The sequence below is a fragment of the Denticeps clupeoides genome, chromosome 6 (genome assembly GCF_900700375.1).
Source record: "Denticeps clupeoides chromosome 6, fDenClu1.1, whole genome shotgun sequence".
Taxonomy (NCBI): domain Eukaryota; kingdom Metazoa; phylum Chordata; class Actinopteri; order Clupeiformes; family Denticipitidae; genus Denticeps; species Denticeps clupeoides.
In genome coordinates this window covers 11,527,898-11,554,800 of record NC_041712.1, presented here as the reverse complement: position 1 = coordinate 11,554,800, position 26,903 = coordinate 11,527,898, and the positions used below count along the sequence as shown (strand labels likewise).

The 26,903-nt window shown below is 43.1% G+C and overlaps 2 protein-coding genes and 1 long non-coding RNA gene across 9 annotated transcripts in view; 1 reads left to right on the top strand and 2 right to left on the bottom strand.

Annotated features, from left to right (window-relative positions):
* The window catches only part of LOC114793065 (spectrin beta chain, non-erythrocytic 1-like), a 61,543-nt gene extending 52,168 nt beyond the window's left edge, over positions 1-9,375 (bottom strand). The window contains exon 1 of one of the 2 annotated variants that reach the window (XM_028984689.1): positions 9,031-9,375. The gene's annotated coding sequence lies outside the window, so the exon portion shown is untranslated. Of the gene's footprint in view, positions 1-8,807; positions 8,941-9,030 lie in introns of those variants that run through there. The other variant, XM_028984690.1, reaches the window with a different exon arrangement.
* A 72-nt stretch (positions 9,376-9,447) lies between these two features.
* Positions 9,448-15,365, top strand: LOC114793067 (uncharacterized). 2 transcript variants are annotated; one of them, XR_003750191.1, is made up of 5 exons: positions 9,448-9,717; positions 10,587-10,687; positions 10,898-11,110; positions 14,734-14,762; positions 15,338-15,365. It is a non-coding gene; the product is annotated as an uncharacterized LOC114793067 (long non-coding RNA). The 2 variants fall into 2 exon arrangements; XR_003750190.1 differs by lacking the exon at positions 9,448-9,717 and adding an exon at positions 9,727-9,769.
* A 1,886-nt stretch (positions 15,366-17,251) lies between these two features.
* Positions 17,252-26,903, bottom strand: part of ltbp3 (latent transforming growth factor beta binding protein 3) — a 41,678-nt gene continuing 32,026 nt past the window's right edge. For 2 of the 5 annotated variants that reach the window (XM_028984156.1, XM_028984160.1), the window contains 14 exons: positions 25,947-26,069; positions 25,665-25,787; positions 25,368-25,484; positions 24,536-24,664; positions 24,064-24,234; positions 23,792-23,875; positions 23,538-23,666; positions 23,317-23,454; positions 22,967-23,107; positions 21,819-21,977; positions 20,070-20,231; positions 19,259-19,348; positions 19,027-19,158; positions 17,252-18,927 (listed from right to left, as the gene is read on the bottom strand). In XM_028984156.1, coding sequence (XP_028839989.1) covers positions 18,776-18,927; positions 19,027-19,158; positions 19,259-19,348; positions 20,070-20,231; positions 21,819-21,977; positions 22,967-23,107; positions 23,317-23,454; positions 23,538-23,666; positions 23,792-23,875; positions 24,064-24,234; positions 24,536-24,664; positions 25,368-25,484; positions 25,665-25,787; positions 25,947-26,069 — 1,850 coding nt within the window. In that variant the 3' untranslated portion in view covers positions 17,252-18,775. The remainder of the gene's footprint in view (positions 18,928-19,026; positions 19,159-19,258; positions 19,349-20,069; positions 20,232-21,818; positions 21,978-22,966; positions 23,108-23,316; positions 23,455-23,537; positions 23,667-23,791; positions 23,876-24,063; positions 24,235-24,535; positions 24,665-25,367; positions 25,485-25,664; positions 25,788-25,946; positions 26,070-26,903) is intronic. The other 3 variants (XM_028984157.1, XM_028984159.1, XM_028984158.1) reach the window with 3 other exon arrangements.

Genomic DNA, 26,903 nt, shown 5'->3' with positions numbered 1-26,903 from the left:
ACCGTACTGATTTAGTCCTCTCACATGTAGAAGCTAAACACACACACACACACACACACAGACCCTCCAGGGATAAGACTGTCCAACCCCAATGTAGGCCATGTCCCTGTTAACATACTGCTTAACACACACACACACACACACACACACACACACACACGTGAAGTGTCCTAATTCTTGAAAAAGAATCTCATCTAAAGTCCCATCCCAACCGGAATGCAGTAACACAGAAAAGATAAAATGTCAGCAGCATGTCATACTTGTCATTCCCTAATCAAATTGGTTCCAGTTTTATCTACGCAACAGCGTTATTGAGATAATCTATTCATATGTTATCCCAGTTTCAAACTACTCTCTAAGGAAGCACCTCTAGATGGAGTTGGCTGGTTTTGAAAAGGCAAATAAGCTGTCGGGTTAGCGAGGTAAACTATAGATTTTATATCTGGCCTTGAAAAGGCTAACAGAATGAACTGACAAAATGCACATATAACTATTGTGACTATTTTAACTATACTATAGCATATATAACTATTTAAAATAATACCCAAACATGCACTTTAGATGGGTATGAGGGATGCTTATGAGGGGCGTGCATTCACTGTCACGTCACATGAACGTGCTTTCCACTTCATATAAAAGTGATACATACATGATCTAGTTAACTCACATCCGCTGACATGTTCACATGACTCCTTCACAAACAAAGGTGGTCTTTGTTCAGAAATTCAGGTGGTTATATCAGGAGGAAAAAGCAGGAGGACACGGGAACTGTGGCATCTGCACCTTTTCTCCGTTCTCCCTCTCTGACCCGATTTCCTCTTGTCTGGCCCGTCTCATTTTTTACTACACCAGTTAATCAGGCCGGAGACAAATACGTGTGTGTTAAGTCCACATCTGATCCCAGCCTTTCAATATATGTGTAGCAGAAGCTAGTGTGTGTGTTTATAACAAAGACCAGTAGTGCCAGCTGCCCCAGGCAATTTCTCCAGGAATAATTGTGTGCCTGGGAGATCATCACTACTAAACAGACACACACAACCCCCACGACAACACACATGTACATAATACTACCTGCACCCCTGGGATGGTCCTCATTCATACCCTTACTCTCCAAATCAAAAATATCAGCGTTATAGTAAATAAGTATTTCAATGCATTTTTTCTTGTAATATGTTTCAGAATCCAGTAAAAAAAAATCTTATTTCATATTTTGTGATTAAATATGAAATATGATTTAGCTTATAATTACTCTTTGATATAATGAGGAGTGAATATTAAACAAAAGATGCTTGCTTGTGTTTTTCAAGGGGATTCAGCATCTTTACTTGCTCTCAGACCTGAGTCAACATCTCCAGTCGATACCCTCTGAAGAGCTATTGTACGGTACTACAAATGAAAAATTGATAGTCATTAAAATCATAAGAAGAGCTCTCCTCATCCTGCACAGCTAAGCTCCAGGTCCAGAGTTCTTCAGAATAGTCCTTGCTTTAGAATGATTCCACACAACCTAAGCTGCTAAGAAGCCTATTCAGGCAGCCATTTTACGGTAATATAACAATTCAGTCGCCTCATTCTTCATCCGCATAAGGAGAACAAGGCAGTTGGTATAAAGCCTACACAACAGAAGAAGAGGTGATTGTAATAATTTGTTGTGCAAGCTTAGTTGACCCTGTGTGATGCATTTTTAATATGTTTAGTTCAACGTTCTATCCATCCATCCATCCATCCGTCTGTATAGGTCAGACTGAAGTAGTCTGGAACCTCCTCAGTAATAACGATCATGACCCGCAGAAGGCCATGCCAGTTCAGGATCATTAATTTCTCTCCATCCATTAGAAGCCACGTCCTTTGTTATACTGCTATTGCATGAGGGACTTAACACACAAATACACTGTGCCTGTGTATTACTGACAAGTGATCTTATTTGATATTCCACAAATGACCCGACACTGTTGGACAGAGAAGATGACAATTACAGTACAGGCATAAATCGACCTGTGCTATACAACATGCATCTCTTCTTCAAAACCTGTTCGTGAAATCACAGGACTACACGACAAACCTCTGGTTTTCCCCATATTTTAAGTTAAACTCTTAGCACACATCCATTTTGTTATTTCTCATAGTAAACATATCTAATGACCATCACTCTCTGCCTTTGTTCTAAAAAGTAATTATACATCTTGCCAGTCTGTGCATGAAACACAAGCTAAACACACAATTTTAACCTCTGTTTCTAACCTCTGTTAAACATGGCAATGCAACAACCCAGACACAAGTTGTGTGTGCAACTGCTCTCTGCTCCTACAAAGTGAAATTTAAAGGAATGCTGGTTATGCGAATATGGATTGCTGATGCCAGAAACTGGTTTGGTTGTCGGGTCCAAAACTGCAAAGCAAGGAATTCAGATAAATCACACCCGCAGCCACACGATGTACCGTCACGTATGGAGGGCCCTCTGCGGAGTCAGTGACCTGTGTGAAGCGCTGGTGGAACAGGAATCATGTGCCTACTACCGTGTTCAAGTACGTAACACCCACGTGCCCACCCATCAAGAACCACACTCACCCACAGCATCAGTCCATACGCCCCACATGCTGCATATTATTAACAAGCGCCAGAGGTTCACTTGTGGTTCAGTGTGAAGCGCCTGTTGTTACATAACAGATTCTGGAAACCCGGTGAATGAGACAACAGAAAAATCGATAATTCTGATCGGCAGCCAGTAACATTCGCGCAACAAGAGTTCTGTCGCTCAGCTCCAAACTGGAACGGAGACACTCGACAAGCACCTCAAAGTGCAACCGAAAGACGCACTTGAATCAACCAGAAGACAGTATCCAGCAGCCTTGGTGTAATTAAAAGCTACGTTTAAATTATTTTATTAATAAAAAAAATTATTAAAATAAACAGTAAACAGTTGTGTTAATAATAGTAGCCTAGGGGCTCATCTCAGGCCCCGCCCACGAGAACTTTCCTGACAAATCTGGACTTGCGTTGACACAAAGACGCCGTTTCGGCGGCCGCCATAAGCCACTTTCTGAGGAGTTCCAGAGTGAATTTCTCCTTCCTCCGTCTCAGTGTGGACGGCAGAGAGGCTTTTTATGGGAAGACACTGACGTATTAGTGTCATGTATGGACGCCCTGGGAAGGCGGAAACTTTAAACCAGCACCAGCCGAAGATGCGGCGCTCAGTCATCAAGTTCACATCAACATCAACAAAGTGCCTGCCATGTTCGGTCTGAAAGTGGCTTTATTTCCGCATCATATCAGCCCAACCTACAACCTGACCTATAACCCTGAACTGGTCATTATGTACAACGATGGCTGGTCATTACATACAACAGAATTCAGGCCGTTCTCTGCATCTCTGCGTGGACGCAGTTTTTAGAAACCTAAAACCTGTTTTAGAGAAAAACATTTTTGTGTGGACGGGCCTCAGAAATCTGTCTTGATCTAAGAACTTCCAAACGCAGTAAACTAGAAGGAAAGAGGAATTAAAGTAACTTGGTAATGTAGGACATGGCTCGACCATGTAAGGATTTAGTAAAAGTGATGTCGTCATGATACACTGCAGCACAGCACACAGTGACACAAAGAAATGAGTAGGGCTGCAACAACGAATCGATTGAATCGATAAAAATCAACCCCCCCACCATGCATCTCCTACAGAGGAGACTCCGATTAGAGTCTTAGGACGTGGCGTTGTGTGTGGTTGTTGATGTGTGTCCACAATGGCAGAGTCATAATGTGTTAATGCTAATGGGTGCTTTCTCGTGCTTAATCTCACGAGTCGCTTTAGTGTAAATTATAATGATGAAAGTGATGAGATTGTCATTGTGAAACACTGCAGCACAGCACACGGTGACACAACAAAATGTTTAACCATCACCCTTGGTGAGCAGTGGGCAGCCATGACAGGTGCCCGGGTCGAAGTGTGTGGGGACGGTGCTTTGCTCAGTGGCACCTTGGCAGATCAGGACTCGAACCGGCAACCTTCTGATTACGGGGCCGCTTCCTTAACCGCTAGGCCACCACTGCCAACTATGCTTGCAGGATTTTATTAGAGCATAACAACAAATTGCATTATTTTTCTGCGTTTCTTCTACGCACGTACAGCGGTGTGTTTTGACTCAGTATTGGCAGGAATCAGTTTGTTCTTTTGGAAGGTCATCTTAATCTTCCAACAGGATGGAAGAACATGCTTATCGGGGCTTCGTCCCAGCTCTGCAAGCTGGCCACAGAAGGAGGGTCGGGGGTGAAATATAAATACACGCGTGTGTGCCTTAGTCACACAAGAGTTTTCCTGATGCACAGCAGAGGCTCTCGGTGAACACTTTTCTCACCGAGTTGGTCATTGGAATCTTTATTTTCCACGACAGAAGCAAATTAGTTTGGTCAGGATCCACTGTCTGCATAAAACACTTAAATCTCTTCATCCAGCCAGACCTGTGTTTATAGGATTAGTCTACCAGGCTAAATTCCCTCAATTTACACACACACACACACACACACACACTGTGACCCCATTCCCCTAACTTAGAAGTCTCACCTAACTGCACAACAAAACTGCATAGTGCCGTTCGGAGAGCACCTCCCGAAGACCGACGTTTCTATTTTCACACGGCATTTCCCATTTGGACTCAATGCAAACAAAACTGTGGCCAACACTGACTGAACTTCTGCAAAAATCCTAGACACAGAAACACGGATAAATATACCTCCACAGTAGCAATCACGCTTATCACGATGGAATGACTGCAATACAGATATATAGAAAAATAACAAATGACTAGGAAATGAAGAGGTCATTTTATTTCATTAAATTCCGTATTGTGATAAATTTTTAATAACTTTTAATAGAAGCTGAACACAGAGATGCTATTTGATGTGAACACTAGTTGACAGTAAAGCTCCTGTTTCAACATGACATTTTTAAAACCAGCCTGACTAGCACACTCGATAACATTAGCCACTTAGCTATTAGCAATTGCTAAGTTTCCATATCTCACCATAAACACCACGATCGGCTTCAGCTCAGGTTAGCTTGTGGCTTGTGTTAGCTTTGGCATCAAAACTGTGACAGAGACAAGTGAGGCTCACACAGATTTTCTCTTTTTTTTCCCCCGGTAGTTGGGGAGAACTGTGTTAAGTTATCTACGGCTACTAAAGAAATGATGTTAATGTAGAGAAGTGAGGCAGCAAATGTTATCTCTTCCGCTCATCTATAATCTTAATAGAGTATGTTAAATTAACAGGCTAACAAAAGTTTCACCGGATCCCTGACCCCAGAAACCTGACTTTTTTTTTATTCAAGTGAAGTGAAGTGATTGTCATTGTGAAACACTGCAGAACAGCACGTGGTGACACAACGAAATGTGTCCTCTGCTTTTAACCATCACCCTGAGTGAGCAGTGGGCAGCCATGACAGGCGCCCGGGGAGCAGTGTGTGGGGACGGTGCTTTGCTCAGTGGCACGTTGGCGACTCGGGATTTGAACTGGCAACCTTCTGATTACATGTAGACAACCGCTAGACAACCAAAAAAATATTGTTGTCATTGTTGCCAGTTGGTATTTGAGTTTTCTGAAATGTTCCTAATATTCATTTTGAGCGGTATTTTGTAACGTACATGCATGCCCGACAAGTAATCTCATGTGAGCACACGGTCCTGCAGTGGTGGCCTAGTGGTTAAGGAAGCGGCCCCAGAAGGTTGCCAGTTCGAATCCCGATCTGCCAAGGTGCCACTGAGGTGCCATTGAGCAAAGCACAGTCAACACACACTGCTCCCCGGGCGCCTGTCATGGCTGCCCACTGCTCACTCAGGGTGATGCTTTAAATGCAGAGGACAAATTTCACTGTGTGCTGTGCTGCTGTGTATCACAAGTGACAATCACTTCACTTTCTTCACTTTCTGCATGGTTCATTCAGTGTTGGTGAAGTTCAGCCACCCTGTCGACAGGGGTTAAAGGAGTCTAGCTTTCCATTTCCATTTTCACTCATTTAACCAATTCCATAACCACACCCTGGGTTTCAGAGAGGTCTGGCAATATAGCATTCACTTTGTTATAAAGCATAAGATTGGATCAGAAAAGTTCAAGATGGGGAAAAGGCACCTCTAATATCTGCCTCTTCTCATCCAATACACTGAGGAGGATGACGGATGTCAGGAGAAACGCTCTTTTGTTGCTCTTCAAGGTAAAAAAAAAAAAAAAAAAAAAAGTTGAGTTTCGACCACTACACAAGAAAGAATTTGAGAGACGAATTCCCAATGAGCAGGAACAGGAGCAATCTACCAGAATGAATGCGGAACATGAACTTTCGTGACTGTTTTTGTAGTAAATTATTAACTGGATAAATTCATCAGGACAGAAAGGTATCAAGAGCTTTTAAAATGTTTTTTCGGCCAGTTGCCCCAACCATGCACAAAAAGAACCAATCACGATGTTTCCAAAAATAGGAGAATCAATACAAATACAAATACAAATTCTGATTCTATGGTCCTAAAGAAAGCACCAGCGTGGCGGCATCATCTCTCAAAGAACTACTGAGCCCAGGCATGGCCCTAAAATTCACAGCAGTGGGGCTTCCATTGCACCACCCTCTTTACACACTAATTAGGACTTCCCACCAATTACACAGTAAACACACGCACCCACCCACTCACACACAGAACACAGATGTATCTGCACACACAAACTGGGCATCGACCCAACCCGCCCGCACTCATTCACATCCATGTGCGAAAAACACACACACACACACACACACACACACACACACACACACACACACACTCCCATCTCAGGGGCCAAGAAGTCTCCTCTTCACACGACACACAGTCAAAGCAGAACACCTTCACATACATACATTTATACCACATACACTCCAGTACAGAGTGATTCAAACTGTAGGCTGGGCGTCTTGCTCAAGTGCCAAATGGTAATATGTGCGAGGATTGAGCGTGTGACAGAGAACGGTCAGCCGGTTAAGAGTAGCCCACACTAAGCATGCATCAGAACCACCCACGAACCTCTCAAACCAAACTATGCTGTATTTTACTCACAAAAAAAAAACAAAAAAAAGCTGACATAGAGAACGTGAGCTGGTCGTAGCCAGAAGACCACAGATTCAAACCCCAATCCCAGAGCAAGACACTTAACCCAGAGTGTCTCCAGGGGGGACTGTCCCTCTAACTACTGATTGTAAGTCGCTCTGGATAAGGGCGTCTGATAAATGCCGTAAAGTAAATGCAGAATAAAAGATGGAGAATTTTGGCATCCGGCGTATCTAAGCAGCAACGGATCAAAACACGTTCCTGTAGGTGGCAAGAGGAAGGCTGATAACAGCCAGCACAGATGTGGCCTCAGCTAAATATACAGAACACGAGCAAATTAATGTCAGCCAGTATGGGACATTCACCAAAATCAAAAAAAAACCTTGACTGTTGCCATGGGGACACATGCAGTTGCCGAAGCCCACACTAACATGGTTCACGTCAACCTGGGGGAGGGGAGGGAGACAGGAATCTAGAGACTTTTTCTGACCACTCATCACCAGAGAGCCATGCTGACCCGTGACGGACACTTTTTAATATTATAAACATCAGCAAAATGCACATTTACGTTGCATATGTGCAATGATAATGCATGATAACGCAGGGTGGTAGTAGCCTAGTGGGTAACAGAAGACCCAGGTTCAAATACCACTTACTACCATTGTGTCCCTGAGCAAGACACTTAACCCTAAGTGTCTCCTGGAGGGGGATTGTCCCTGTAACTACTGATTGTAAGTCGCTCTGGATAAGGGCGTCTGATAAATGCTGTAAATGTCAAATTAAGTGTGTTGGGATATAACGTTTGAAATTTTGACAGCAATTACTGCTCTTTTCTCATTTTTCACACTTGTCTTCTCAAACACACACACACACACACACACACACACACTCTGTCCACATCTGTGGTAATGCCACGGTCCATTGACATCCTTCTAGGCTCTGCGTGTTGTTTTGGGGAGACGGGGTCAGATTAAGAGCGTCAGCACCACGGGGTGCCCACGTCCACATTCCACCGTGTCCATCTCCCCACCAGGCCCTCCAGGCCCTCTCCGTTAGCGACAGAAACGTTTCAATGGAGCTCAGACTGCAAAAAATCCGGGCGGGGGGGGTTACACCAACCCTCAACATGATCGTTTTAATCCACAAATTAATCTTTATGGTCCAGTATCCTCCAGGCTGGTGGATTACCGTCCTCGAACAGATTTTTGTTTGTCACCATGCATAGTTATAGCAGTACAACAGGCAACCAAACGCACCCCAGAAGGGAACCAGAAACTTATAAAGATGCAAACAAACCCCAAACCATACAGACCCGCCTCAACTATTATATGAAAGTGTTCATGAGCGAAAAATCTGTGTCACGTGGTCCACAAGACCATTGCGTATTGCTGGTATTGCTGGTACGGGGGGGGGTTCCGCATGTGGATCCGCATCAGCAGGCGTGCGGCACCACAGACGGGACTGGGGGAGACACCCCACCCCGAACACCCCTCAACCTCGCCCCCGACCAGACACACTGACGGATGTGAAATTAAACGCGAATGAGCCAGACATTAAGCCATGAACCTGCGCGCATCGGTCCAGACGGAGCAACAGCTCGACGGGGCGCAACACCGGGCCACAGCGCGCAACTTGCCTGCTGCTACAAAAAAAAAAACCCACACAATTCCAGATAAATCGCACACATTTCCTCCGATCATCGGGCATTTTAAAATAATAATAATAATATTAATAAGAGGAGGAATTACGCGCCGCGATCGGGGCACAGACGTCAGGAGGGCAGCGCTGGCGGAGACAAAGGCAGCAGCGTGGCGGTGGGGGACACCAGAGCCCCGTAATCCCGAGCGCCCGGTGTGGCGTTCGGACCCCCGCCGCCACCATCCTCATCTTCCAGGATAATGGCGTGGCGGTTCGCCCACACGACCCACCGGCGATTTATTAACCAGAGAAGAAGAAGAAAAGAAAAACGACTCACCCCCCCTCAGATCGAGCCTCGTCTTTTCTCCTCGGAATAAAAACAAAAACAACCCGCGTCCTTATAAAATGGCCGGTTCGGAAAAGAAATAAAAGCGCGTGTTCGTGTAAAATCCCGACGGCGCCGGCTAGGTCCGCATCCTCGCCGCCGTCCTCCTTCCACGCCGCCGCCGGCGCAGCGCAGCGCGGCGCGTCACGAAACACGGAGCGGCCCTGCCGGGTTAAAACAGGTGGACCCGCACCGAACCGGCTCCGATCCGACGCGCGTCCGGCCGCCACGCAGAAAGAACGGCAGAAAGGGAGGAAGAAAGGATGACTGATGGCGGGGGGGAGGAGGGGTGGGTTGTGTAGTTCCCCCCCCACACGCACACACACACACACACACACACACACACCCTCTCTGTCAGCCGGCGGGGAATCTGGCTGCACGGCATCACTCTTCGTACCACGATGCGATCGAACCGATTTCCCGTCCTCGGGCGCACGTTTGGTTGGACCTGCTGCGTAATTCCACCAGAATTTTAAAAAACGCTTTTTTTTTGTTCGAGTCACGTAATGCAGCGAAGTGAATTCCACAGGCACCTCGGCAGTCTTGGATTATTGTTTTTTTTTTTTTATCTGAAAACGTTATAATTGGTGCTTCTGTCTGTGTGCAAAGGTTGGATAAAACGATTCTCGGTGGAAAGTTGTGAGTCAACATGCCTGTAGACGTCTGTTCTGTCTAAGGCCTGCTCTGACAGGTGGACTTCTTCTCCATCCTGCCTTTATGCAGCTAGAGGAAGATGCATGGAATGTGCCGCTAAACGTTGCTGCCACATTTTTTTAGTTGTTGTTCACGTTTGACTATTTAAAATGGATATAACTCATAAGGGTTCACAGATGGAGACACCATCCTTGGCTTCAAAGTTTTCGGAGGCCACCGTGCAGGTGCTACGTTCCGTCACGGTAGAGCAGTAGTCATGGCCTGTCCAGTTTATTGAATCCTTCCGGTATGGGGCTTCAGTAACTGGATAAGCATGTGGCCTGATTAACGCTGCTGGTCACATTGGACACTCTGCCGCTGGCACACCCTCATCCCCGCCCCCACGGCTAATTCTTAAGGCTTCTTAAGGTCGCAGACGTGGCTGATTAGGGGATGAGCGATGGTTAAAACGGGGGGGGGATCGTCTGAGTGTCTGTGGGAGGGTGTGACGGAATGAAATTCTCCAATTATGTGATAAAATTATTGCATGTAAATATGTCAATATACAGTGACACGATTCACACAGCAATTCAATAATGGGTGCATAATAAAATGCTAAATAATGAAAGTTTTAGGAGCTTTTGATGTCAAACCTTCATGTATTGTTATGATGATTTCAGGATTTGCGTATGTTTATACGTTCAGCTCTTTACTACTTCCTTTTTTAACGCTGTTTACAGCTATGATGTAGCTACAGCTATTAAAGTCTCCTGAAACATGGACAGGATTAAGCGAGAGGGCAGGGAGGACAGGGTAGCAGGAAGAGTGTTGTCCTGCCCCAGGGAGCGATGGTGACCATCTGTCCGTCCCCACAGAGTGGCATCTTAATGACATCACATCACACGTCCACCCTTCGGCAGGGCAGTGTGGACCGAGAGTGTGATCAAGACGGCTTCTCGGATCACACCAACACTTGGTACGCACTCACACTCACACACATGCACATGCTTCTTAGAGCGAACACAAAAACAGAAACCCGGTCTTCTACACTGGCAGACGTATTGGTTGGTTTACAAAATCCTGATCAATAAAGCTTTGTCCCTCGCGCCATTCCCCATCCCTTTGTCCCCCCTGTGTCCCCAATTCCCACCCCATCGCGGTCCCCCTCTCCTCTATTTTTTTAAAGGGTGGCCAGACAGAATCCTGCCTGACAAAGGAAAAGAGCTGAACGCGGGATATGAGGCGGCCCTGGCAGGCCAGCGCTGGCCGCATCAGTGCTTACACAGGAGTGCATTCTGCACACTGCAGCAGTTTGGCCTAAACCCCCCTCTGTCCACGTACAAGAGGGGGCTTGGTTTGGGGTCCAATGCCAGAGTCAGGGACATCACAAACCGGACAGGTAAGTTGCGAGAGATGAGGAACTACTGCCTGAAATGAGGGCCAGGGATACCTGTCATGAGCACACGTGCTTGTCACATGTGACTAAATTGCTGATGCCCACCTCTCCATCACAGAAAAAGAAGAGAGCGGTCACCAGGACATTGATAGAAATTCTCAGACCCGTGACCCAACACTGACAGGCACCCACGCTGATTAGCCAACTAAAAGCACTGGCAACAGTCAGGTTTCCAATGAGATTAGTGAAGTGAAGCGATGCACATGGGGCTTAGAGTGTGAGTGTCTGTGTGTGGCCAGTGCCAGTCAAATGGGGGGGTAGATAAAATCTAAAATGGGATGAATTATCCATTTCTTGATCGTAGGGTATAATTTTTGTATGTAGACATCTAAATTTATCTTCACGTCAGAAATGTAAAATGTTATATTTTGTGTTATATAACCAGTATTCTCAGCAAGAAGGTCAGTAGCTTTGTTACATACATACATTTCCATGAATCCTCAAATTGTGAATTTTTTTTTTCACATTTTCAGGTTCATGACACTGTATGTCCTTTTGCAAGAAATTACATTTTGAAATATGACATTTTAAAATACAGGTGAACATCATCCAATGTTTCAACATCATCAAAGTGTTTTAACATTTCGAAAATATGTATTCATATTTAAGTTACTTTGATAAGAGAGAACAGGGGCCAGTGGTGGTCTAGCGGTTAAGGAAACGGACCCGTAATCAGAAAGTTGCAGGTTCAAATCCCGATGAAAGTCCCCTTGATGAAGGGAATGTCCCCACACACTGCTCCCCGGGCGCCTGTCATGGCTGCCCACTGCTCACTAAGGGTGATGTTAAAAGCAGAGGACACATTTCGTTGTGTCACCGTGTGCTGTGCTGCTGTGTTTCACAAGGACAATCACTTCACTTTTACTAATAGTGCTAGAAGAGAACAACAAGAAGATAAATTCAACAGTTTCTTTGGGGGTCATGCACATTTACACACACACACACACACACACACACACACACACAAACACTAGCTATACTTCCTAACCTTCTAAAAAAAACACTTTAAGGATCAGGAAATTCTTCTATTTTCAAAAACGTATTGTGCTGATTATGTTGCAACTGGGAATGGGATGGATATGAATGAGATATTCTTCACGCTGAGAAGAGTAAATGGTGGGATCTACTTTGATGTAGCATTTATCATGCTAATTCACTGGGGTAATAGACTTTCAGTGCAATAGGTTCACACCGCTTGCTTCTAACTGGCCTGGTTTTGCTGCAGTAGAACGTTTCCTCAGTGTTGCACTGATGTTGCATAACACATGGTCTGACTTACTGACTGAACGCCACCGTTCTTAGCATTGCTAAGTTCTAATGTTCCACGTTCTCAATCAACCTGACAGTGCAGGTCCAGTGGGTTATTCCTTTCTGGTCGATACGACCTACTAAAAGATATTTATATTCCTCCTACAGCCCCGTTTTGAGTTGTCTCGCAGGAATACCGGCCTATTTCTGGTGTCTTGTATGTACTGGCTTCTTTCTCTTTCTCACCATCTCCTTTTCTCCACCTCACCTACACCCACTGCTGCTCATTCCATCCCCTAACAAGTTTATGAAGGTCATCTTCCTGTTCCAATTTGAACTTTAGAATAATTAGATCAAGGGAAATCAGGACAGTGGAGAGGGACAGAAACAGAAGGAGACGTGGAGAAAGGAACTAAAGGGGGAATGAAGGAGGAAAAAGCAAGGGTCACAAGGCAACATGACTCAGACATATTACAAGACATTTTTGGGGAATCTGCAACACTAATGCTTCAAATCATTTGCCAGTATTACCATAATGTTTCTAAAACGACTGTGTTTGAAAACACATAAATAGGTCACTTCCTTCTCCTTTGCATCTGTGCATCCCGTCCCAACTCCCTGTCCTTCTGATGTTAGTCGGGATATTTTGTTTTCATCACTGGATCCATGGCTGTTGATGTTAACACTGACATACTGCAGAAGGATGATTTGGCCTGGAGAACATTAAAGCTCTGGCGCTGCAGACTACATCACTCACTTCAAAAGCAGAGCGACGAGATTTCACTTGCAGCATGCTCGAGGTAAACCCGGAGAAAAAGAGACATGGGTGCTATGCTGAAATCACAGATTAAATCAAAGCATTGTCTGTCCAAAGAGGCATAATGCAAGAAACACTCCTGAATGAAAGCAGTGTGCAGCAATGAAATGTGCCCGCGGAGCAGTGTGTGGGGAATTTACTTTGTTCGGGATTTGGGATTCGAACCAGCAACCTTCCTGTTATGGGTCTGTTTCCTTACCCACTAGTAGGTGACACCACTCACTATCAATAACTGCTATCCATAATCCTTTTGGGGAGCGGAAGGAAACTGAAGAACCTGTGCCAACATTTGGAGAACATGCAAACTTCCTTACTATTAAAGTTCCTTATGCCACATATCTGAAATTACACTTGAAATAACTGGTGCAGATTTAGTATGTGATTTGCAAGCAAGTCACCTATTTGTTTAGACTCCCAAAAATTGATCTTGTGAGAGTCTATCATATACATTATACCTATATAATATGCAAAATACATTCATACCTCAAACGTGAGTGTGTGTATGTGAGTGTGTGTGTGTGTGTTCACTTCCATTACCTGTTAGCTATATTGCCAATATATATATATTAGTAAATAGTACACTAGTAGATCTAGTAGAAACTCATGCTGGAGTCAGGTACTCATGCAGCCATCTGCAGTGAATTATTAATCGATTTCAGGCGACGCCCTGATTTCGCCTTGATGGCAGAACGTGCAGGATGAAGCAGCAGAAGGGCAAGACCACTTGCATTACACCACATTCTCACACGTGATGCTACCCAAATGTTGCACATTTAATAGCCTTTATTAGGGTCAGATGATTTTCTTCAGGCCCAGTTTCACGGTTAAATGGAGGAATGTGGCCTTTTCTGTTTGAAAGTTTTCTCCTCTGTATTGTTTGGGAACATCTGAGATTGGATGTCATACCTTTTCTCTGACAATATAAGACATAGAAACAAGTATCACTAAATATAGACTTTAAAGTACATTATCTATCTATATTATCTGATTTTGTCTCTCCATTTGCTAAAGTAATTGTTTTAGGAGAATTATTTTCAGTGTCTGGCAAATCATTTTCTGTCAACATATAAAGCTATATGTGCAATCTAAATCTAAATGCCTGGAAACTTTAGTGGAAACTAATTCTTGAGCACTGGACAAAGAATTTTTGTTTGACAAATTGCTTGAAAATTCAGCTCTTCTTGACACTGTTTCATGTGGTCAGTCTTAGTTGCCAAATGGCTCAAATTTAATGTATATTAATGCAATTATAACTCAGACTTTCTGGAATTACACTATTGCAAAAGAGGTTATGAATTGATGGATACAGTTTTGAGAAAGAACTTGCAAAATTAGCATGTATATCTATTGCATTCCTCATGTCTTCCATTACCTGTTACCTATATTAGGCTCCAGGCCAGAACCAAAAAGCAACATTCATACTGCAAACATGTCTTTGCTGATAAATTACTGTATATGTGACATAGAAGACATTTGTTATTTTCCCCACATGCTATTTCAGATGTCAAGAGGGGCACAAGGAGGTAAAAGGTGAGCGTTTTTTTTTTTTTATGAAACACTCCAGATGTCCCGAGACAAATGTTTCTACCCTCAAAATTTGGCCATGAAAGGTAGTCATCAATCATGTTCCTAAAATAGTCCCCTGAACCAGGACACCCTCTTGACATAAATAAGACCATCGTCCCCAAAACAGTTTATGCTGTGTAAGCCCCCAGGAATCCTAGCAGCATACTGGAGTTTTAAGAGCTGAGAGATGCTGGGTTTCAGACCTCAAGGTGGTGACACAGTTATCATCATCATTGGGTATGACCTGTCTGGAGTGCTTGTCAACACTAATCTCAGGGATATAATTTTGTTCTGCTGACATTAAAAGCGGTTGTTTTTGGTGACTGGGTTAGAGTTCAGTATACAGTATCCACTGCAATGTTATATGTACCACCACAGATTTACTATGATTCTTTGGTACCTATTAGTATATTAATTTCTATTAAATATAAATAAAATGAAATAGTCACTGAGGATGCATGTGAAAATGTATTTCTGTGTGGTGGTCCAGGCCTGGCTAAAAGAGAATTGACATTTTAAAGCTTTTGTCATCTCAACAGGAGCAGCCAAAAGATGGAGATTACTGGTAACAGGGACCCACCAAGCTCTGAGGTGCCACTGAGCAAAGCAATGTCCTCACACACTGCTCCCCAGTCGCTTGTCATGGCTGTCCACTGCTCACCAAGGGTGTTGGGTTAAAAGTACATTTTGTTGTGTTTTTTTTTTATGGCTGCCTACTGCCTACTAAGAGTGATGGGTTAAATGCAGAGAACATATATCTTTATGTGCACTGTGTGATGTCAAATAAACAATCAATTTCCCTTTGTGGTGTCTCGTCTTGAATTTGGCGAACTTGGCTGTCCATAGGTGTCTGTATTGTATGTGTCCATATATGCATGTGTGTATATGCATACGTGTCTGCAAATAGTTTCTGTGTGTTGATTAATAGCTGGCGAGTTGCAGCACTGCTCCACATCACTGGCACCTCTGGGCCAGTCGGCTGGGAACTGGCCTTCCACCTTGTTAGCTTGGCTTGCTAATTATACCATAACGAGGTGCTGAGCCTGTGGGAACCTACTGAATTTCAAGAAGCAAAAAATCCGCTCCCTCCATACCTTTAGTCATCTAATAAGCGCAGGAAAACTGTAAGACAAGACAACTTGCTAACAAAACACCAGCTGATTTATTTTCAGCTCATTGAAATATTCTCTCTTCGCCCCCCTGCCTCCACCCACCCGCTTTCTTTCTCTCATTATTTCTGTCTCTGCTGTCTGAATGAGAACCAGCTCGGCCTGGTTGAAGATGACATGGATCTTGTTGCTATGCAACTGCATGGAGCATTTGTGTTTTAGGTTTGTGTAACACGTCCAGTGAAGGGGATGCTTTACATCTTAACTAATTGACATGAAAAAGGGGGCATAAACAGTCTAATTACAAGCCACAAACCAAGGGAGCTGATCCAAAAGTAAACTTGAGTCCTTCAAATATGATATTTTTTTCAGAAACATACATCCTGGCAGCACAGAATTTAAAGAAAGCACAAATTCCTATGCTGAACATTTATTAGTATCAGTCATGGTTTATTTTATTTCATTTGTGGCATCCATTTGTGGATGCCTTTTGTTGGAAACATCAAAAAAATGCTCATGAAACAGATTATTGTTATCTGCCCCTTGGTGAGTCATCTTCTACAATATAACCATGGCTCTGTCATCATGGCGAAAATTTGCATTCTGTTCTAGCATTCTGTTTGAATCTGCTCATCACACTTATGTCCACGGATTACTTTAATTCGGTGCAATTTGGACAAGGATGCCTGTAAAATCTGTTGTATCAACCAGTCCCCATGTGATCATCGTACTGTGCCGGGTTTTTCTCTATGCAAGTTGCTTTCAATTCAACACAACAGAATAATCTTCTCTCGTTAACTGGAGAGTTTTAGAAACTCTTTGTTTCACTACTGGTTGGCAGATAAGACAGCGCCCTCTAGCGAACAAACTCCTACATATCAACTCAGTTTTATAACACAGGCAGCTGAATCACTGACAGCAGCCCCTATCATTTTACCATGTTGTGAGAAAAATAACTTGTTAGATGCATAACTATGTTGGTACAATAGAAAAAATACATCTGTCTCTGCTCCGTTTCTCTTTTTCCATCACTGGAATCTGCTTTCCTGCTGTGTTTCAGTCATCATTGCTGATGTTTGGCCCCACAATGGATGATGCATGTTATTGCATTCAAAACATCCGACCTGGATCTGGCCAGAGATTCAAAGTAAATGCATGAGAGCAGACAGAAGGATATTGATTTAGAACCCTCGACTGTGCAATCAAAGGCAATTTCAGCCAAGGGTATATTTCCCTTTCAAGGGGAAAGAACCTGCAGGAAGTATCGGACCCAACGTCAGGCCATTAATTACACTGTATGCAATTATATTTTAGAGCATAAAAAAAACAATGAAAAGAAAAACAGCAGTTAGAGATTCTTTTACTTCATTTCATTTTTATTTTTTCTTTCTTCTCAACACAGGGGCATTTTTTTCATATAGCCACAATTTACTGGCCTGGATTTGTAGCTGTTCTCTCTATTCATAAGGCACATAAGATGAGCATCGACCCAGTGAACAGAATAGAAGTGCTGCATTAAGAGTCTTTTAAGCCTTAAAATGCATGGATAGAATAAAAACATCCCACATTATCCACGCAGGCTGGAAAGGAGTGACAGATTAAATTGACTCAAACCAGGTCAGTGATTACATTTCCTAAAATAAGTGAAATTTTGATTACCGAAATATTTACAGTGAGCTCCAGCAATATCAAGGGAACAAGTTGTCTGGTGAATGTGACACCATTGTAGAAAAATATCTAATCAGGAACAAAAATTACAGGGATGAACAAAAACAATCAATACATTAAAAAAATTAATTACAAAAATATAATGAAATAGTTTTGACTGCTTCAAAACCTTCACACGTTTGTAATACTAATTAAAAATGATAAGGTTTTAAAGAAAAAATAGTGTTGGGCAATCATGAGAATCTTTTGTGTCAAGATATAGGTAAGTTACTCTCACACAAACACACACACACAACACAACAACCAAGATCGATACTAAACTCCAAACTGATACCGATCTGGTTAGAAGTACAAAGTATGGTTGTACCTGAATATTAAACTATTTGGTTTAGTGATGTCCTGATCTGAACTCAAATACTGGACCAGGGTCCCAGTTATGGCCACTACAGAACAAAAGATGCAGATAGATGATCAGTGCTTTCATTTCAAAATTCTGATGGGCCATGTTGTCATTGTGACAATACGCCACACTCAGGATTTACACAAATGTTATAAAACAAGAAAGAGCTGCTTGGTATTTATCTAAATCTTCAAGTTGAGAAACTAATTCCCTTTTGTTGGCGTGTAACACAATGAGAACAGGCTGCACCTGTAAGGTGTGGAGGCAAATTGGACATTCATTTATTTTATGGCTTATTATAAAATACTAATATTAATATGTGAGCTAAGCAGCCATCTTCAACATATTTTTTTCCACCTTTGCTATCAAAAATGGCATTGAGTACTGAGCATTTTCCTGGCAGCTGTATTGGGTTTGTACTTCTAGCATCATGACAACCTTACCAACACACATGAACATGAAACAAGACAAATCACAATAAATTTCTTTGCAATGGATCATTCTGTGATATTATTTTACATTTCCTTCCATGTGCAAATGTCCTTGAGGCTGGGAAATGCAGTAATATATTATTGCTGTAAATCTTATAAAACGTAAAAAAAGGAACAATATAGAAATACAGTTAAAAAGGGAAAAAAAAAACTGATTAAGACCACAGAGACAGCCTGTACTGAGGCTGTGTGTATGTGTGTGTGTTCATGTGAACTCCCACTGTTTGTGTCTCTGTTTACAGGTGGTAATGTATAAGTGTGTGTGTGTGTGTGTGTGTGTGTGTGTGTGCGAGTGAGTGCAAGGTGCTGTTATAGAGCCCTCGGCCGCACACACACATTGGGCCTGCGTGCGGGAACAAAGCCGTGTTTGCAATAGCACTTGAAGGAGCCTGTAGTGTTGACGCAGCGGGCGTTCTTACAGGGACTCAGGCGCAAACCTCGCTCTGCACATTCGTCAGTATCTATGGGCGGAGGGGGTGGATAAAGAGTAGATTAAAAAGAGGAAACAAGAAACAGGAATGTGTTTCTGTGCAGGTGCATGTTAGAGAAAAATAACATACCAGTGCAGCGTGTGCGAGAATGGTCCAGTTGAAAGCCAGGGTTACACTCACACATGGTGCCCAGGTAGGAGGGAACGCAACGACCGTTAGCACAACTGCATTCATCTGAGTCTTCTTCTGAGCTGTCCCCTTCTGAGCCACAGACGGACAGAGAGCAGAAGACACATATTACAATGAAAATGATACAAGGAGGATAAATAAATTATTATGGAGTGTCTTTCACAAAAAGTACCTGGGTTGTAGTTAGAAAACACGGCCTGGAACTCAAACTCCCCGTCCGAGTCTGTCTCCAAATGCATCTCACACAGTCGATTAAAGAGAACTGTGGAAGGAAGAGACAATGATGCAGAATGTGATTTACTGTCTGCAATGCACTTGCATCTTTTTCAAAACGTAATACATATTAGTTCAATAATACACAGCATATTAGTTAAATATTTTATAAAGTGTGTAGTAGTGTAATGTAGTACATCATACTCATATAGTGATTACAGGTGTCATTTATCATGCCTTAATCTTGGTTCATGGTTCAAACTAGAGCTTGATATAGTGAATATTTAATGCTGGAAAGAGGCTCAAGCAGGGAGTGAAGGGGAGAGGATGTGATAAATTTATAACTAAAACACCCAGCAGATTTAGTCAGTTAATAAAATGGAAATAAAATTCAAGCACACAGCAGGAATTCATGCAGGGTGGGACGGCAACCCATCACAGGGCCCACTCACACACTTACACATACGCTCAATTTAGAGTTGCCAATTCACGTAGCGTGCATCCCTTTTAATGTCAGGAGGATCCCGGAGGAAACCCACGCATACACTGGGACAGCAAGTACACAAGGTCCCGCAACCTTAGAGGTGTGAGACCACATCTTGTTAATACTTAACAAGATTTTTAGCATATTTTTTAAAACATATTTTTCACAAAAACCATGAAATGTATGTGATCCTGTAACCTCTCATGTGAGAATATGAATATTTATGGTGCTATATACTGTTCCCTGAGAATAAAAAAAAAAGGCAACCCCTCTTTTGACCTCTGACCTGAGTTCCTTTGAGGACATGTACGGCACTCAGGGCCCCAGCCACGACCGTAGTGACAGCAACATTCAGAATAGGTGACCACATGAACATTGCGGGGCATACTGCAGATTAAACCCTCGTCCACTTCCTGGAAACACACGTCCTTATGTGCTGCTGTACGATCTGGGGGTGGAGAGAAAGATAAACAGAGAAAATGAGGAGGGATCAGTCAATTAATCGTGAGAAACAAGCATCACTGGACAAAAGAGAGAACAAAAGAGAAAAAGGGGCACAGAATTTCAACTGAGTGGCCCTGGCGAGATTGCAAAGAAAAGGCCACAGGCAGAGCTAAACCAGGAGAATGAAGTGCAAAATTAAGTGCAAGAAAAGCTTTGCATGGATAACTCCTGTCTAAAACAAAAGCCCAACCGTGTCGTGATTTCGTTTCCAGAGGCAACTGTGCAATAAGGCCAAACCACAGCTATTAAACTGGAACCTGTCATTTAGATGAAGTGCTCAGAGGAGTAATTATTCCTTTCAGTTGGTATTAATAGTGCTTCAAGTGGGCACACACACAAACCATCACCAACAAATGACTGTGACTCTGTGTGTGTGTGTGTGTGTGTGCACATGCTTTTTCCCATTAGCAATAATGGCTGCTGTTATGACTCCTGAGACAGTGAGGCGCAACTGATTGTTCAGTTTATTTCACGCCTGTGTGAGCTCTGATTTAGCCATCAGTATATTTATTTACCCCACACCAAGCCTAAGATGGGTTATGTTCAGTAGTCGAGTTGTAAAAACAAATCAGGGCAGATGGTGAATTTTTGTGTTTATCAGACTCATTTTGTGCTGATGACAGTGCACATGGTGGGAGACCAACTGTGTACCATCTTTATTGTTGCTTAAGCGACAATATAATGAATATATTCTACTATCCAATAACAACATGCATGGTGTGGATGTTACGTGATACTTAAATTGAAAAATGTGTCTCGAACCTGCCAATTCTTGGCCCTGTTTGCTTGCTGTAGTGGAGGGGGAATGGGGAGGGGGCGTTGTTGTGGTCTCATAGGAAATGTATAGGAACCTATTATTATTACTACTAGTTAATAGGCTTGTTCTATTTGTTAAGACACATTAATACAAACAAGTTTTTAGAAACACTTTTTATCTTCCTACGTTTGTGATACCGCCTGGATGGATGGCACCCTTAGTGTTTGCCTATATTGTCTATGCCACGGATGACCCTGCCGTCACCTGCTATGCTGCTTACTCAGGTCAATGTTTTTTTTTTTCGTGCTGCGTCACTGTAATTTACTCGATAGACCTGTGCATTCACTGATAAACAGAAGCACATGGGATGGAATGGGGGGGGGTATTTGTTTTTTTCAGGGGGGGTGAGTACTGGTTATGTTACTGTAAGGGATAAACTTAACTAAAGGATTACGAGATGTAGGAGAAGAAATCTGTTTTAATTAATCCCATAAATAATTTGCCCAAACTTGCAGAAACATTCTCTTGCATACAAACACATTGATGCGACTGTCCAAATTTTGGCCAGACAATTTTAATGAGCTAACAAGCTCATAAAACATAATCCTCTTTCTAAGGTCAGAGGTCACGCTATTGCTTTGCTGTTGCCAGCAGAATAAATCTTTAGTTGAGATTTTAGATTAACCCAAACATAGCACTGCAGCAGGCAGAGACATAAAGAAAATCGACCAAGCACCTTAGCCAATGACAGCGCGGTGAGGTGCAGATACCCACCGTCATAGACACACTGTCTGAGTGCAGCACTGAAGGTGAGAGGCTGACTGCAAATGCAGTGAAAGGAGCCGGGTGTGTTCACACACTTTCCGTTTTTGCAGTATGAGGGGTCCTGGCATTCGTTCACATCTGCAATGGGCACCACAGACACACCCATTACTAAAGTGAGGAATCGGATACAGAGAGAGAGGGCAATCAGAGACGCAAGCCCAGGGATTCATTTCAGAAGCATGTTTTAAAGCATGGCAGTCACATCTGTCACCTCAGCTAGTCAGGTTAAAAGCATCTTCATAATAAAGCATAATGGACACGGTTTCTTTCTTTTCTGTTCTGTTTCCCATCTCTGTGCTGATAGCAACAGCATCACTTCACCAGACATTAGGAAAAAAATATATTATGTAACGACATTTCTAAATGTATTGTTCCGATCCATACTTGAGATGAAAAAAGAATAAAAACTTCCTTCCTTACTGTTAAACCTCAGCATTAGAGTTAAGGCCTCATAATTTTCACGTTTATTTTTGTGGAAAAAACAACAAATAGGATTAATTTAGAGACTGATTGACTTGGGAAAAGAAAATGAACGTGGGAATGTTCAACTTTTCACCTTTAATGGCCAAATAAAGTCCAACCAAGCAGCCAAGATATGTATTTATAAGATGTAAATTCATGATTTCTGTTAATCACAGTGGCTAGGTTTCACTTATAATGTATTCTGATGATCTACTACACTAAGCTCTAATAAAATTCACTATGAAAATAAATTGAACTGATGCTGTAGCTATTTATGTTTAGAATATAACACACAGATGGGAAGCCAACTGACCAGTTAAATGTACTGGCTTTTGTGGATTTCAAACTGCTTTACTTGAGATAAAGGTTTTACGGATCCCACATTGGCCTGAAAATAAAAGTTTTTTACCCAGCCAAAAAAACGGTAGATTGCGCCAAATATAATATTTTATAGAAAGTGCCTTATATTCAGGCCAGTATGGTATACTTAAGAAATGAAACTGTTTGAATGGTGAAGCTTAAACAAGGCTATAACAAATATTTGATGCTTTTCACAGATGCTTTTCTTTTTCCTGAGCCTCATTTCTCTCTCTCTCTCTCTCTCTCTCTCTCTCTCTCTCTCTCACCCCACTCACCCGCCTGCTCCTCTGGTGTGACGCAGCTGTTGCGGTCAGTGGCGAGGATCCAGGGTGGGGTGCAGATGCAGTAGTACGATTCCTGTGTGTCCACACACTGTCCATTCTTACAGTTGTTGGGGTCCTGGCACTCGTCCACACCTGGCGAATGTGAGAATGAGAATTTAACGGTTTACTCTGAGAAACTTTGGCAGAAACAGGCGGATCAAGTGGAGTCGAAACACCCCGAACTGAAGTCAGCCTATTTGACACAAGACTCATCAAGCTATAATATACACAATCCAATTTTAGCAATAGAAAGGGCAGGAACGAAAAGAAATAAGTAAAAAAAAATAAAATAACACACTCACCTGTCACAGTGGGAATAACACACTTCTTTTTGGTGACATCAGGAGCCCAGGGTGCATGACAGATGCAGTAAAATGAGCCGCGGGTGTTCACACACTGTCCATTTGCACAAAGAGACTCATCATGACACTCGTCCACGTCTGAGGCAAGGAGGGAAACCAAGAACATCAGCTCGAATATCACAGCAAGCTTATGTGTGTCTGTGTGTATGTGCACACGTTACCGATGCACTCCAGCAGGTTGCTGTCATAATAGTAGCCCTGCTGACAGTAGCACTCATAACCAGGCTGAGTGTTCATGCAGCGCCCCTCCTTACAGATCTCATTGGCAAACAGCACACACTCATCTATATCTGCAGGCAAAATGGCAATTCCTGGTTGTAAGTCATTGAGTTTGTGCCTAATAATTCACTCAAAGCAGCAGCCAGGAGGTAACAGATGTAGATGTTGTGTGGTTGTGCTCATTAGTGTCTCGTACCCCGGTGCATAGCCAGGCCGTACTCGGTCATGCCTTCCTCGTGGTAGAAGCCTCGACCCACAGGACACAGAGAGTGGAACTCAGCTGAGACGGGGAAATACAGCCATATAGTGAGAACAGGGCTGTGAGAACAGGGCTGTGTCCGATATGTGTGTTTGGTGGGCCCCAGCAAGTAATCGGGAGAAATATTTGATTTTACTAGAGTTGTATTTAGGGGATAACGTCTAAATTCTAAATGTTTTACATTAGTTACAATAGTTCGTTTCTTTTACCTGAGTGGTAGACGGGGCAGGGGTAGATCTCACAGTGGTCCCCCCAGCCCACTCCAATGGAGCAGCAGCATTCCTGCTTGGTGACGTTGGTAGCGAGGACGCTGTCGCAGAACACGGTGTCGTCCAGGTTCAGGTAACACTCCTTCTTGTTGTTCAGACTCACTGCGACCGCTGCACAGGGAACAGTTATCTCCTCCTCCGTTCTTAACATTCAGCTCGAATATCACAGCAAGCCACTCTACTCGTGAATAATACACATAATGCAATAATGTACATGTGGAACTGGGTGGGTGGGGTTGTGTATTCTGCAGCTTGGCGGAGCTTAGCGCAGCGCAGCATGTTAAACAGATCCCAGCAGAGCGCCGAGTGTACAAGCGCACGGGATGGGAGAGAACAACAGAGAACCGTAAGGTCAGTATTCAGAATACTCAGGGGTACAGTACAGTACGGTACAGTACAGAGTGTTACATACCTTCACAGCTGTGTTTGTCCTCGGACAGCATGTAGCCCTCGTTGCACACGCACACGTAGCTCCCCGGCCTGTTCTCACACGCGCCAAAGGGCTGGCACAGGTTCCTGTCTGTTTCGCACTCATTTATGTCTGAGACCAGATGAAGGAAAAAAGTGCAATAATAAGGTCAGAAAAAAGCTGAGTGAAAACTGGGTGCAGAAAGATTATTGGAGATGAAGTTGACGAGTTGACGAATACAATCAGGAAAAACATTTATTCACGGATGACACAAACATCCATGACATGGGTGGCCAATCACAAACTTTATTGCTCTATTTAAGTAATTACTGAATGTATGTGTCAGGATTGGCCACAGCTGATGTTGCCAGGTGTGGCCAATCAGGACATATTTTAAAAAGCCAGTGAATGCCGCCCCTCGGGTGCTCCAACATTTTAGTGAACTCTGTTGTGAACTGGACCTGGCAACTTTGTGTTAGTCTTTTGAGTTCTGGCACTCGCCACACACCTGCGGGCTAGTTTACGTTGTTCCCCTTTATTTCCCTTTTTGGCCATTGTGCCTTGTTTATTTGTGTTTATTAATAAATCCTTGTTCCCAATATGTCCCGCCTCCACGCTTCCCTCCCCCGTCAGCTCGCAGTCGTGACAGTATTGCAGTAGAATACATTCTAAAACCAGTGTACCATATTACCCATACCATATATCAGTTACCATATTACCCATTAAATCCATTCACTGTGTCAGTATCCTTTAATTGTTTGATGGAGTCTTCCATGTGTTTGAACTAATTGAATGAATGAACTGGGCACCGGTATGTAACCGTGGCACCGCTGACCTTCACATCTGCGCCCGCGAAGCATGAAGCCCTTCTCACATTCGCAGCGGAAAGATCCCATGGTGTTGATGCAGCTCCCTCTCTGGCAATTTGCAGGCCTCTCACATTCATTTACATCTGACATGAGACAACAAAGTTAAATATGACGTGCAGACAGCCTCACCACATGCTCTCCTTGGGAACACAAGGAAGCCGGAAAAAGAAGATTTGAATTAGACTAATTAGACTAATCCCTGGAACATGCAGGAAACGAACCACCGTGAATAATTCTGGTGAGTTTCTGGTGTTAATGCTCACCCTCACAATGACTGCCCTCCTGGGTAGGCTGGAATCCTGGGTAACACTGGCACTGGAAGGATCCGTCTGTGTTCTCACAGCGCCCGTTTGCACAGAGTCGGCTGTCTTCACACTCGTTTATGTCTGAAGACACACAATCCATCCATGCTTCAGATGCTTTTTTTTCACTGATGCATAAAAGCTTGATAGACTTTGTTTGATAGGATTTCTTTTTTCCTCATGGGGACATACGGAATGTGTAAAAAGAGAGGCCTGTGTGGGTGTGAGAGATGCGATGCTCACCACGGCAGCTCTTGCTGTCAGCTTCGGGTAGGAAGCCCTCGTTACAGAAGCAACGATACGTTCCCTGAAGGTTCTCACAACGTCCGTTCAAACACACACCCCTCCTCTGGCACTCATTCACATCTAAGGGTGTCAGAGTGAATTTGTGTGTAAAAGATAAATTTAGCTTATACATAACAGTGGGAGGAAGCAGTGGTTACATGAAGTTAATGAAGTAATGAAAAACTTAAAGTAAGTACAATATGAGAAATGTATGTACTTGTGAAATGTGTTTGCTTTCTACTTGAATTATTTTCTTAGTTTATTTGCTTCAGCTCCTTCACTCATTTTATTTCAAGTTGGAGGTGTGTGTGTGTGTGTGTGTGTGTGTGTGTGTGTGTGTGTGTGTGTGTGTATGTGGACATGGCGATATGAGTGATTTATGGAGCTGAACTGATTCAGTCCAGGTACCTGAAAATTCCAGGCCAAATGCTTTTCATTTTCAGCTTTGCCTATACTAACACAGGGCAAGATTCTGGATTTTACGGCATGTAGTCATGCTGCTATCAAAATGGCTTGTTTGTTCACTCCAAATTGTCATTTTTAATGATTTTCTTCCACCAATAGTGACTTGTAGCTTTATATGGCAATTATTCTCAACTGCTCAGTTGCCTTTCCTGAGCTAAAAGGCAGTGACACTATTCTCACCAGACAATTATCATTTTGGATGAATTGGAGGCTTCATGTCACACCCCTCTGTCATCTCTCAATATGCAATGCATTCCTGTTTGGATTCTGCAGTCTCCATTAATCCCACTAGAGGGCAGCAAATCACTACAGGTACCAGCAAAGACCACTTTACATTCACAATAATCTCTGTTAGTTTAGCTGAGACCCTTATTCAGGCCGATTCCATTCATATATTACAGGTTCAGTCCCTTACACTCACAAATATATTTTGAATATGGTGTGTGTGTA